This window comes from Nematolebias whitei, chromosome 4 (assembly GCF_014905685.2).
Source record: "Nematolebias whitei isolate Nwh7 chromosome 4, NemWhi1, whole genome shotgun sequence".
Classification (NCBI taxonomy): Eukaryota; Metazoa; Chordata; class Actinopteri; order Cyprinodontiformes; family Rivulidae; genus Nematolebias; species Nematolebias whitei.
In genome coordinates this window covers 17,160,209-17,171,284 of record NC_056501.1, presented here as the reverse complement: position 1 = coordinate 17,171,284, position 11,076 = coordinate 17,160,209, and the positions used below count along the sequence as shown (strand labels likewise).

The following is an 11,076-nucleotide window of genomic DNA, read 5'->3' as shown; positions in this document are numbered from 1 at the left end:
CACGCCCTCAGGTCCTGTCCTGCCTGGCTCGACTCTGGTCCTCTCACGCCCTCTGGTCCTGTCCTGCCTGGCTCGACTCTGGTCCTGTCCTCCCACGCTGGTTCCACGATCTTCTAGAACTAGTCCATTCTGCCCTCAACTCAGTCCATCATCAGTCCAAATCTTCGCTTTCTAAGCCAGTGAAGTATATATATCATAGTAGATAAGTTCATTCAAAATCAACTGAGGATCTGATTCTATTTATTGATGAAGCTGACAAAAAAATATAAAAAAATTCCACCCAAAATGATCAACTGTCAAAAAAAAAAAAAAAAACCCACAAATGACTGTTGTCCCTAGACAGTAATGTATATTATAAAAAATAAAAACCCTGAGCAGAAAGTTACGATTATGAAGTTGAACCCCAAAGGTCTCAAAGTTACTGCGACGTGTTTTAACGAAGGCTACTGCTAAAGCTTATTTTAACAAAACAGTCTTAAAGCCCAATGTCAATCAAAGGCTACAGATAAGCGCTAAGCAACAGTAATGGGGGAAAAAAAAACTGAACACGGAACGAGACCTACAAGAGGCCATCTTGCAGAGCAACAATTGACATGTCTGCGCTAGTTTTGTTAAACTACTACGCATGCGTCTAGAAAAATCTTGACCACGCCCATATTGCTTTTGTCGCAGCATTTTTCTCATCAGCCAATAGCAAACGAGCTTTTATGTCACGGCTCCCAAATATGGCAAACAGCCGTTAAAAATACCATAAAGTAGTACGTTTTCAAAAACACACATTGTCCAATTCGAAAGTAGACGTGGCCAAAAAAATGGCCGTTGACTTTAAAACGTTCGTGTAAATAATTTAGTTACGAAACAACGCGTTATTTAAGCTAGTAGCCATTTTAAAGTAAAAGAACAGATTTATGTTCAATAACTAGTTTGCCTAATCGAAAAATTGCTAAACACGAATGGAAAAAACTTTACAAAAGATCGGACAAAAAAGTTGACGTATTAATAACTTTTACAGGTTATTACTGTATAGTAATCAAAAAGCATAAACTTGGTATAAACTTGTTTAAAAAAAGCTTTGTTCTATCGTACTATGGTTTCGTTTCGCGGAAGACAAAATAACGAACGCATCAACCTGCAGCTAAAGCAATACTTATCGCATCCATGCTCTAGTCTTGTCGACGTAGCGAGTGAGAAACAGTATGGCGGCGTCAGTATTTATACACACCGGTGATTCGGTTAGCTCAAATATCATGTGTTCATCCGACAAGAAGTTAGTACCTCCTGAGGACAACGATTTTGTATTTTTAAGTCTAGTTTGAACCATAACATCAGTGTATTGAGGTGAAACAACAAACGGAGTATTGTTCAAAATAGCACAGATAGAAAAATGCAGTACTCGAACAATGGTTAGGCAGCATGTAGTAAACAGCATGGAAAAATGACAGTATTCTGTGTAAATTTCACTCTGTAAACAAACAAAATATAAAATACTGATCTCAAGTTTGTCCAAATTCATACTGATAGAGTAAGACGCTATTGTCTGAGTTCGTATTATGATTAAATCCAGCTCCGTCGACAGAAAATTCAAATAAAAACAGCTGACGTCACAGTAACGGCTGCGCGGATTAATTCACTAGTTTCCAGAGTCATGCAAACCGGATTAAACCAGAATGGGTTCGAATTGTCGGATCTACTTTCCCCTTTACTGCATGGTGCGCAGTTTGTGATTAAAGAACAAAAGAAAGCAGCCAACTCATCTTTTTATCTTAGATAAGCTGTGTTCAATATTTCCTATAAAAAACGGATGGTGCTTGCAGTATTTATGTAATTATGAAACGTGCAGCTCTGGCTAAAAATAGTACAGTTCATTAAGTAATAAGCTTTTATAATTAATATGGTGATACCGTCTTCGAAGAAAGTGAACATTCCGTTTAAGAAAACTAGAAATTTCCAGAAACATCTGTGTGGTGGTGGAAAATTACCAGGCCACGACAGAGGCTGGTGCTGTTTACCAGCAGGGGGTGTAGTGCAAAGACGTGCAGGGAGTCACGTCTCACAAAGATTGTGCTTCTGTTTCTCGCTTGTTTTTACCCAAAGAGCTGGTTGTGCTGATTACGAAATCCAAAACCAGTTTGGACATGCTTTCTTTTGCAGCTATGTCTGATCAGGAACTGTAGGGAGTTGTCCTGAGTTTCAGCCCCATCACAAACCAAATTGATCTTTTTGTCTGCTAAACAGGGTGTTGTCAAAGTCACACACAGAGACTTGTTCATGTGATAATCAAATCAAAGTAGGAATTTTCAGCCAGTATGATAATCAAGACCGTCCAGCGGTTACTTGCAAATTACTTTCATTGTATAGAGAATTCTCACTATTAACAATACTACTGGTTTGATTGAATTTGATGTGAGTAAAAAGCTTAGAGAATAAATGATGTACTTTATCTGCTTGAGTTTATTTTTGTTAAAGCGTTTCGTCTTTCATCCAGATTTCATCAGTCCGAGGAGCTGCAACAAACTCAGTCTTATAAATGGCGCCTTCCCAAAGTGGGTTAACCAGTTTCATGGTGCTCAGATGGTTTCTGGAGTCTGCCCTCTCCCCCACCGCTTGAGGCAGTCATGGCCAACTTGTTTCCAAATGCTCAGTAACATTATAATATTATTACAATAATACAATACAATTTATACACTATAATTATAATAATTTACAATACAATAATAATGTTTTTCTACCTGGATTATTGAGCATGAATCATGATATTTTTAGTCACTTTGGCCATCTTGGCGTCAACATAACTGGTTTGTTCCACTTTGGAGTAGCTATTGGGGGAAGAATCAGTTTTGTGTTTTGTGTTTCCTTGACTGATGAAGCCTTCTGGATGGAAGGTGAAACGTTTCAGCACCAAAAAAAAAAGAAACTGTCCAGATGACCTGACTGAAAATTGTTGGATTGTATACCTGGTTTATTGAGCATGAACTTTGTTGGTTTAGCACCATATCGTTTAGGCTATTGACTGTATTATAGCAATTCTGTGTTGTTGTTGTTTTCGGTCAGTTTGTTGCAGCTGCCTTCATGAATTGGGATGACTCCAAAGGGTTAATCAATTGAACATCACATGATTATTTCCTGAGATTTTCATTATACTATCAAGTACTTCATGAGATAATTTGCTTAAAGACAGTTAGAGTGTACTCTAAACAGTTAATGGCAAGAGATTAGTACAATCTGTCAACAGTTGGAATATGGGTTGGGGAGCTCTCTCAGATACTACCACACCAAATGTTGGGTCAATATCTGTAAAATTGACTGAGCTAAAGCTTCTTTTTTTAAGTTCTGTGGCAGCATCTCTGATCAAATGTAGAAGTGCAACCAATGATCTCTTTCTGTATGTTTGAATTGGTTAATCGAGCCTCTGGGACTCATTTATAAGAGAGATCTGAATAAATTATCTGAATAAAATTAGTCCAGTGGTTCATGACATATTTTGGCAACAAACTGACACACAGACTCACAGATATGGGCAAAACACTGTCATCCACCTTTGACCTTTCTGCAGTGTGCAGTAATTATTTATGGTAGTTGACAAATCCATCCAATCATGTGACATTAAGGTCATATTGCCTGTAAATGTAATTATACTGGCTTTGACTGCATGATTGCAGGAAGCTTCCTAAAATCAATATGTCAACAGAGGACAGTTCAATGGCTTTGACTGGACAAAAATTTGCTTTTTAAAAGTTATAGCAAGAACAGGTTAAACAAAATATCAGTAAGCAAAAACATGTTGCATAAATTTACATAGTATAGTCAAATACAGGATAAATGAAAACAAACAGGACTGTACAGTTTATCACTTGGTTTAAACAACATGGTATTGATCCTTTGTCCTCTGTGAGGACAAAGCTTCCGATCTTTTTGTTGGTTCGATAAGCACCCAGCTGTTCAGGCATCATGAAACTTCTCCCCCCATCCAGGAAGTTATGTTCTCCTGTCCACAAGCTGAAATTCTTTTATTCTACAGCTGGATGCTGGCAGAGACAAACTTCTTCATCTGGAGAGACACACAAACAATCAAACAGCTGCATAGTTTGGTTTTCTTTGGGAGAATTAGGCCTGTATTTTCTCTACAGAGTACTTTGTGGAATAATCTTTAGACTGAAGCTACAAAATAACAATTTTTTTAACAATATTTTTTGTGACGAGAATGGTTTTAAACAGTAGCGTTGTAGTCTTTGGGGTTACCATAGTTAAATAAGTTGTTCTTTACAAGAAAGGAGTGCAACATCGGCAAAAATCAAAAAGAAGTTCAACAAGATCTACTTGTTTTTAGGGGGTCAGCATCGACAGCCTGGGAACGTGGGAAAAGACAGGTGATGGAGAACCTTTTTAGACCCGTTCACAAACCGTCTCCATCGGATCGAATCAAACAGCAGAGGAACCAACACCATCATGAGTTTTACCATCACCAAGAGACACATTCACCAAGGTAGGATGGCTTCTTCTACTCAGAGAAAATTTGTATAGGAAAAAGCCAGATAAATATTCTTTAATTTCTTTATTTTATAAAGTTCATATATACATATGTACAAATAGTATAAAATGTAAATGCTTTAATTTTTTTTTAATGATCTAGGTATACAACTGATGATGATGACAGGAACACTGACGATAGTCGCAAACATCATCGGCACCACCAGCACAATCATTATCGCTATGGCAACCCACGCCGGGATGTCCACTGTCCTCATCTGTTTCTCCACAGTGAAGAAAGTGACCAACTTTACAACCATCGCACTTCTGTAACTCTTTCCAGGGCCTCTTCCTCTTCCATTTCCTCCAGCTCTTCCGCCTCTTCCTCGTTCACTGAGGCAAGTTCAAATGAGCCCTTCTCTCTTCATCATGCTGAGCGGCCACAGCATTCCCTGTCCTGCTCCAATATCTCTGAAGTGCGCAAAGCTTTAATGGAGGATGAGAGCAGTGAGCCCGTTGTCTTTGCTACTATCAAGCACAGCAAAAAAGACAATGTTGTTGGCAAGTTGCGCAATGACCCACACCCTGATTTTTCCTACCTCAACCGAGGTCACAGTCGAAGTGAAGAAGGCCTTTTGCCAACTATCAAAGGGGACGTTGGAAGAGAACGATCCAAAGAGTCGCAAATGAACTATGGGGCCTTGTACAAGACAACTAGTCTGAACCGAAGCTTGGCTTTCAGCGAGGAAGACATTCTTTTAGGGGTTTCCAGTGGGCCCAAGAGGGCTGTTTCTTCCAGCATGTTGCCCAGCAAAGGTATTTTAAAAAACAAGATCAATCATACAGACATTCGTAAGGCCAAGTCAATGGAGGTTCTATCCCCAAGAGTCACCAAGGGAGAAGGTCAGAGTGGGCAGAAGAGCAAAGGGATCACACAAGCTGAGATAGAGCAAGCTAAGGCAAACTTTGTCAAGGGAAAGTTACAGTTTTCAGCCTTCTTAGATGAAATTACAAGACAAGTCATGAGTCCATCACATCTTTCCATTTTGGGTGTGAACAGTAATAAAACAACTGGGAAGACACCTGCCTCAGTCCCTACATCTAATTCTGTCAAGCCCCAGCTTCCACCCAAGAAGCACAGAGTGGGAAAAAGGACTGAGACGGCACAGCCTCTGAAGCAGCCAAACAGACAGGACTGCAGCAGCTCTGGAAAAGATTCAGACTGCTCCAATCCTGACAAACTCTTCTCATACACAACTAGGAACCACCGTGGTAGCCCCCCGCCCCATAACTATGCTTCATCTTCCACCCATGGACTTAAAAACAGGAGACCCTCACCAACCGGAGAATCCACGTCAGGGGACAGATATGGCAGATATGGTCCTCACCACATCGATGGAACCAGCACTAGTTCTGAACCAACTCATCCCGAACCAGCTCGCCCCAAACAACGCTACCAGCACAAGTACCAGCAAAGCACCTTCCACAACCGACATACTCAACAGTTCCCTCAAAAGGTCCATCAGGACTCAGGACGCAGAGGTCCCAGCGTTTCCCCTCCACCTTCAGCACAGGAGACAGGAGCAGGTTTTGGATCTGAGTCTTCGTCCACAAAATCAGATCTATCCAGGGGCAGAGAAACAGCCTCCACGACTACCAGTCACAGCTCAGAGCTGAGTGGTCGACAACAGTCACATAACACAGGGATTTCTAAGCAGTACATGGTAAGCTCATTTTAATCACATAGCTACAATTTTTAAACAAAACTCATCAACATGTGAAAGGAACGTGGGCCTTTGATGAGATATAAAAAAAGCCCATACATTTCTTAATGCATAAATTGCGCAATACTTTCATGTGCCATCTATAAAGTGCTAATAAGCAAGCAAACTGTAACGCAAGTCAGTATTGTCAAACCAACTTTATGTACAAAACAAATTTAAAACCAACAAATAGGCCTGTCACGATAATAAATTTTGCTGGGCGATTAATTGTCTCAGAAATGATTGCGATAAATGATAATATTGTTTGAAATTTGACAATAATTAGTAATTACTGTCAAATTTAAGAAGAAATGTTAATTTGTTTTAAGTGTAGTACCTTTTTTTTTACCACTTGATGGCAGTATAAGACTGTTTGAACTGAAGGATGGATAGTGAGGGAGTGAGCAGTGTGGCTCTTTAAGAAAAATGGGAGGGAGGCCCCTTGATGTGACATGGGCTGTCTCTCTTTTCTTTTTTCGGTTCTCAAAACTGCGGATGCTCGGTGTGGTTTGAGCTCTTTAGCTTAGCATTTTTATCACAAAGCTTTTAATAAAATAATCAGTAAACAAGTTATCAGCTTCTTTTTGCAGAGAAAAATAACTTTTTACATGAAGGCACGGGTTTCATCCGTTAATTTTGGAACTTCGACAAGACGGAGGTTTTTTTCCAGAGGTCAGCCGGTTAGCTTAGCTCGTAGCTTAGCTTCTCAGCTTAGCCACTTTTAACGATCCCAAATCGCGATTTTTGGACGGTTAAAACTGATTTTAAAGAGAAAAGAGAAAGGGGTCAGTAAAGAACACCGGAATTGAGCCTTTTGTCATCCAGTGTCCAGTTGAAAGAGAGAGACACGAAGAAACGATAAAGCGATAAATGAAAATCGGGTCGATAATTTTCATTTATCATGCGATTAATTGATTTATTGTTTATCGCGATAGGCCTACCAACAAAAGAAGATCCAACGTACAGTAGAAACAAACTAATTAAAGTGATATCACAGCAGGTTAAAAATGACCAACTCAACGACAAACAAAACAGTTGGAAAAGTAGCTATAGTCAAATCTCACAAAGCTCTGCAGGTAAGGGTTAATCTGTAAAGAGAGGATCTGAACGCAGTGAAAGCAGAGGCCGTGGTGCTGACTCACAGGCTGAGTGGGTTGTGTCAAATTCTCTGCATCACGAGCTGAGTCACAGTAATGCAGCAGATTCCCCTGTACTTTCTGGGGAAGTTTCTCCCAAAACTACCTGACGCTTCACTTTCTGTGATGTTTTGTCGGTTGTGCTTAGAAATGACTGTGAGTTAAGAGTTGAACACTGTGTTGAACCGGTGAGGCTCGCCCCAGTAACACTTTGAGGAAAATAGCTGGTATTGGAGCCATCAGGTGGCTCTTATATAAGAATCTGTTCAGACTCCCCTTCCTTCTCTGTGAGGCAGCCTTATATAAGATTTCTCTTTTTATCAGGTAGTGTCAGATCTGGCCTCACATGACTTGTTCAGCTTTGAACAATCCCACTAACACAGAGGAAAATCCCTGCAGTGCTTTGGACACACGGAGCAAATTGATTTTAACACCATCCGGGCAAAGTTCTCTGATAAATCAATGACTTATTGAATCTGTCATGTCCTCGATAATGTAGCGGTGGATGTGTGCTTGTTTTTTTCCTCATAGCTGCTCTTCTTTTAATTTATTTGCCTCCCAACGTGAAGCTATATGCCACGGACTTCCGTTCTAGCACTTCCGCATTTTTCAGAAGGGCTGCGCACTTCCTGTTTGCTGTCAACACAGTGTTAGTGATGGCGTTTTTCACTCGATCACTGCAGGACTTGCCAACAATATCTGTTAATGATGTCTACAGAATTATTCAGACTTTCTCGAAAGCGCCCACATCTAAAAAGGACAAAGGATTCAAGCTTTATGTGTCCAACTACATAAATAAGTACGAAGGTAAGTCGGTATTTTTTTTTTTCAGTTCACCGAACTGCCTCATGCAGGCTACATATAACACAGCTAACGTAGCTAACCTTGCTATATTGTTGAGTAAACGTGTGTTGTCTGTACAATTTTTCTGATTAACCCAAATATTAGTTTCAAACAAGGAGGCAGGAGAAGTAACAGTTAGGGCTGAGTGTTTCCAGTCAATGAGGAAAAGCCAGAAGCCCCACTGTTTGAGTGTAAGTCAAAACCACCCGACATGTTCTCTACAGGGCTGTGTTTTAAGAAGCTAGTAGGACTTTGATAATTACGGTTGTCTTTTTATAATAGCATTTACAGTTGGTACATTTTGGTCTCTGAAATATTTGGTATTGTACACAGATGGTGCTGAGGGAATCAAAGCCGGTGGAGTTTCAGGGATGTCAGTGCACCTGTGTGGCAGGTACAGTCCTGTGCAGCCATGTGGCAGCTCTGCTTTTCCAGACGGCTCACTACTCCCAGTTGAAGCTTCCAGCTGTTCCTCCAGTCCTAAGCTGCACAGACACCGAACAAAAGTGGCATAAACCGAGGACAATGGTAACTACATATTGATGACTCTTTATTCCTGCTTATGAATTATAGTTCAATACTGTATTTACATCAATGTTGTTTTTGGATGCAGGGCATAAAACCTGGTCCAGTTAAGGACATGGTCGTCCTGTCAGCAAAACCAAGAGAGAGGAAAATCTTTGAAGGAATTAGGTTTGTTTTAATTTAAAGAACACAGACACATGCACAAACACACACACACACATTTTTAAAATTCATTAAATTTACTATCACAACACATGCACAAGAAGTGCATGTTTTGCTGTTTTATGTGCTTTATACATAAAATGTTATGGTATGGTACTTAAGCTTATGTTGTACTATGCCAGAGATAGGTTAAAAATGCAAATAAGTAATTAATCAAACTTCGTTTTTAAACAAGACAATAACTTTATTGCCTAAAATACAACATAGGCTTTATTTAGTATAAATTTCATCATTTGCCTATTAATGTCTTGTTTATGACAAATTTTTATTTTTCTCAACAGAAGCAACTTGTATAAAGGCACTACCAGCCCTCTGCCACTCATCTCGACCCTAAGGATACAGGATGTGTACCGGGGACTTCCAGCTGAAGAAGCGCCAATGATCACCACAATGGCTGTCTCCAACGATGTCCCTCTTGTTGACTCTTTGTTTGGTCCAGTACAAGAGGGAAGTGTTCTGTCATATCAGCTGCCAGCAAAGGTAGTTCCCAGGACCCGTCCACACCAACACGTCCTTTCTCCCCCACAGCTTCCACTCTACAATTACAGGCTTGAACACTCCAGCTGTGCGTATGTATGTTCAGAACAACAGCAACACCATATGATGTCCCTTGAGACAACGTTAGAGATGTCTCACAAAATTGAGAGCAGCACACGGGAGCAGAGCTTCTGTCCAGAGTGGCACCAACTAAGAAAGTGTCGTGTTACTTCAACAAGGTTTAGGGAGGTCTGTCACACCAGGGGTGACAGCTCTTCTGAAAATCTTGCGAAAAGGCTTCTGAGACCCTGCAGTCAAACTGCTGACATGCGTCGGGGGCTTACCCTAGAGCCAACAGCTATAGAGGAGTATTGCAGGGTAAGGGAAGTAAACCACTACCCATGTGGGTTCTTGATACATCCTGACGCACCATGGATGGGGTCATCACCAGATGGAATTATTTACGATCCTGAGGAGCAACAAGTGTTTGGCCTTTTAGAAATAAAATGCCCAAATGTGACAAGCTATGTGGACTGCTCTTACATAATGATTAGGGATGGTAGGCAGACACTCAAACGTACACACCCATATTACTGGCAAATCCAGGGACAAATGCTAATTTCAGGGTGTGACTGGTGTGACTTTGTCATTTACACAGAAAATGACATGTTTATTGAGAGGGTTCCCCGTGACATGCAAGTACTGCAAACCATAAAACAAAAGGTTGACCATTTCTTTTTTTATTTTTACCTCAGCGCTTGCCTGGCAAATTAAGGTAACATAGTCAAATTTTAACCTTTGCATATATGATTGAAAATACTGTTAATACTTGTGTCATGTTCCTTCCATTTATATTATTTTTAAGCAGTTAGATTTATGTATTTCTCTTTAAGGTCAGATACAATTTATTCTGTTTGAAATTAGCTATTAGGCTGTTATAATCATACCCTCTTTGTGAACTGTGTTTTTCTGTTTCAACAGTTTGCATTCACTAGATGAGTGGCATTTTTTGAAAAAAAAAAAAATAAATAAAATAAATTTTTTCATTTCAGTTTTATTAGTACTGTATTTCAATATCCCACTTGATGGCTTGACTTACATGAAAAATGTTATAAAAGAACTGATTTAATGGAAAAAGTTCAGAGAAATTGAAATATTTATGACAGTGATTTAATTTTATTGTAAGTACAAAAAAACAAAATCAAACATAGATATACAGCATATTTTCTTGCTGTTACTCAGATGTCAGGCTTCTTTGCCCAGGCCTTTACTAGTGGGCCATTTTCATAATTTGTGAGTAGACAAGCAACAGTGAACAGTTGGTTGATTATACCAAAAACACCTAGGGGAATTTCAGAGTCAAGTAACTTGTGCTCTTTGACCCGGCGAATGAGGCGCTCCACATGCACCCTGAGACGTGCTATGTCCTGGGTCTCTCTAACATCCTCAGCAGACATCTGAGACCTGCCAGACAGAAATGCTGGCCTGTAAACTTTGCAGGGAACAATGTCATCAATAAGAAAGCCCCTGTCCACCATAACAGCCATCCCTGGTTTTAACAGCGTGATGAGACCAGATTCACGGGTGATCTGCTTGTCACTGATAGACCCGGCATACAGTCCAGAGATGAATGTCACTGCCCC

The 11,076-nt window shown here is 40.1% G+C and overlaps 1 protein-coding gene and 1 long non-coding RNA gene across 4 annotated transcripts in view; both read left to right on the top strand.

Annotated features, from left to right (window-relative positions):
- Positions 1–315, top strand: part of LOC119408425 — a 2,815-nt gene extending 2,500 nt beyond the window's left edge. Inside the window, exon 2 of the long non-coding RNA XR_005186735.1 lies at positions 12–315. This is a non-coding gene — a long non-coding RNA (uncharacterized LOC119408425). The remainder of the gene's footprint in view (positions 1–11) is intronic.
- A 7,651-nt stretch (positions 316–7,966) lies between these two features.
- On the top strand, positions 7,967–10,431 carry LOC119408424. Of its 3 annotated transcripts, XM_037675248.1 has the most exons (6): positions 7,967–8,173; positions 8,315–8,400; positions 8,543–8,737; positions 8,823–8,902; positions 9,238–9,441; positions 9,830–10,431. In XM_037675248.1, the coding sequence occupies exons 1-6, from the start codon at positions 8,023–8,025 to the stop codon at positions 9,846–9,848; spliced, it is 735 nt and encodes a 244-aa protein (XP_037531176.1). In that variant the 5' UTR covers positions 7,967–8,022; the 3' UTR covers positions 9,849–10,431. The 3 variants fall into 3 exon arrangements, with proteins under 3 accessions (XP_037531176.1, XP_037531174.1, XP_037531175.1); XM_037675246.1 differs by having other exon boundaries at positions 9,238–10,431; XM_037675247.1 differs by lacking the exon at positions 8,315–8,400 and having other exon boundaries at positions 9,238–10,431.
- The last annotated feature ends 645 nt before the right edge of the window (positions 10,432–11,076 follow it).

What these genes read in the sequence shown, in the direction of transcription:
- LOC119408424 (XM_037675246.1), top strand. Translation starts at nt 8,023, where the DNA reads ATGGCGTTTTTCACTCGATCACTGCAGGACTTGCCAACAATATCTGTT. An exon ending in CTACATAAATAAGTACGAAG is followed by an intron (nt 8,174 to 8,314) that starts GTAAGTCGGTAT and finishes CCCAAATATTAG; the next exon opens with TTTCAAACAAGGAGGCAGGA. An exon ending in AGAAGCCCCACTGTTTGAGT is followed by an intron (nt 8,401 to 8,542) that starts GTAAGTCAAAAC and finishes TATTGTACACAG; the next exon opens with ATGGTGCTGAGGGAATCAAA.